General features: G+C 36.6%; 1 protein-coding gene across 1 annotated transcript; it reads left to right on the forward strand.

Moving 5' to 3' along the window:
* The first annotated feature begins 706 nt into the window (after positions 1-706).
* On the forward strand, positions 707-1,069 carry LOC122078111 (cyclin-dependent protein kinase inhibitor SMR9-like). Its single transcript, XM_042643973.1, has one exon. The coding sequence runs from the start codon at positions 707-709 to the stop codon at positions 1,067-1,069; it is 363 nt and encodes a 120-aa protein (XP_042499907.1).
* The last annotated feature ends 613 nt before the right edge of the window (positions 1,070-1,682 follow it).

Raw genomic sequence — 1,682 nt, forward strand, 5'->3', positions numbered from 1 at the left:
CTCTGCAACTGATCACCGTCACCTTCCATCACGGTATATTGCCCTTTTGCCCGGCCCGCTCTTATATTTCAATTACATCCACGGGCAGCGGGCAGGGGGCAGCCTCCCCGATAAGCATAGTTTTAGTAATTATTATCTTTCCCTTATTATTACTTAAGCCCACATGTGTTTACAACCGTCAGATTTAGAATCTTTTTGCCACCAACAGATAAAGAAGAAGAATAAAAGAAGGTAAGATCGACAAAACTTTTCTGTCATTTTGTTTGCACGCTTTTATTGATCAAGTTCTTAGTTTCTCTCTCTCTCTCTCTCTCTAGAGTTTTTCTTTTAGGGTTTTATGAGGGTTTTCCAAAGCTTCAGAGTGAACTGGGTTTTAATTTATAAGGTTTGGTGGTTCATGAGAGGAGAATTTAGTCTTCTATGGCCATGATTTTAATGGCTTTTGCCAGGATTTCTCTCTCTTAAATGGGTTTTTTTTTTTTTTGGATAGAGATTATAGCTTTCCAAGGTCTCATATAGGTGAGAAATTCAGTTGTGGATCGTTTGGTGAAGTTTCTAGCCAAGAAGAGTGCATCTCCACCCTTAAGTTCTAACGGCTCTCTTTTTTCTTCTTCAGAAAAGCTGTCAAAATTAGTGGCTTTTGAAGTACACAAAAGGGTTTTTCAAAAGTGACTTTGACCAAAGTGAGTCGAGGTTTCTTTCTCAAATGGCTCCAACTGGTAGTAGAAGAAGAAGAGGAAGAAGAAGTAGAAGTAGAAGTAGTAGAAGTCAGTGCAAGAGGCAATCAGTGGAGTTAGCTTGTAGCAGTTCAAGCTCAGCCACCACAAATTTTGATGAAACATTGAAGAAGGCAGATAGAGACAGAGACAATAACAGCAATGACATGAGTGGATGCTCAACCCCTAAAGGTCAGAGATTTCGGATACCAGATATTCTATCATGCCCACCTGCTCCAAAGAAGAGAAGAGTAGCTCCAAACTGGTCATCACCAAGGTCACCCATCTCCTTCTTTTCTCCTCCTGATTTAGAGCTATTCTTCTTCTTTGCACTTCGTGACATCTCAGTTTGAAATAATAAGCTTTCCTTTTGTAGGCTATAAAGTATAAAGGTTAGTTTGAAATGGGTTTTGTTTTAGTTTTGAGTTTGAGAGTTTGAATAATGGGTAGTCTTAGAAGTATCAACTTGAAGTGTTCACCCTTTTCTTTGGCAATAATTTTAGGGTTTTATTTTTGAGTTTAATGGGTAGGGTATTACTAATCAGATGAAATTAGCTTGGGTTTGTATTCTAACTAAGTTATTATAGGCTTAATGGTATGGGTTTTGTTTCTGACATTTTTAGATATTGAAATGTAATGTGAGGATTTTGAGGTTGTGTGAGTTGTAATCCAAGCTGCCTTAGCAGCTTTTATATATGTCTTTTAAGTCAACCTGAGAAAGGATATGTGAACCTCTGTGATTGTTCTTCTTCTTCTTCTTCTTTTGAACTCTTTCCCTCTTTTCTTGTATTTGATGGAATGTGGGATTTGGCTATGTTTCATATCAGAATATATAAAAATATATATTTTTTCATAGAAATCATTTCCACCTAACCCAACTAATTTGGGACAATTATATTCAAAAATTAAAAAAGATGAAGGAAAGAAGTTTTCATATATTAAGAAAGAAAAGGGAGATTGTGTTGA

This window comes from Macadamia integrifolia, chromosome 5 (genome assembly GCF_013358625.1).
Source record: "Macadamia integrifolia cultivar HAES 741 chromosome 5, SCU_Mint_v3, whole genome shotgun sequence".
Lineage (NCBI taxonomy): Eukaryota > Viridiplantae > Streptophyta > Magnoliopsida > Proteales > Proteaceae > Macadamia > Macadamia integrifolia.

Coding starts and splice junctions, on each gene's coding strand:
- LOC122078111 (XM_042643973.1), top strand. CDS start 707: ATGGCTCCAACTGGTAGTAGAAGAAGAAGAGGAAGAAGAAGTAGAAGT.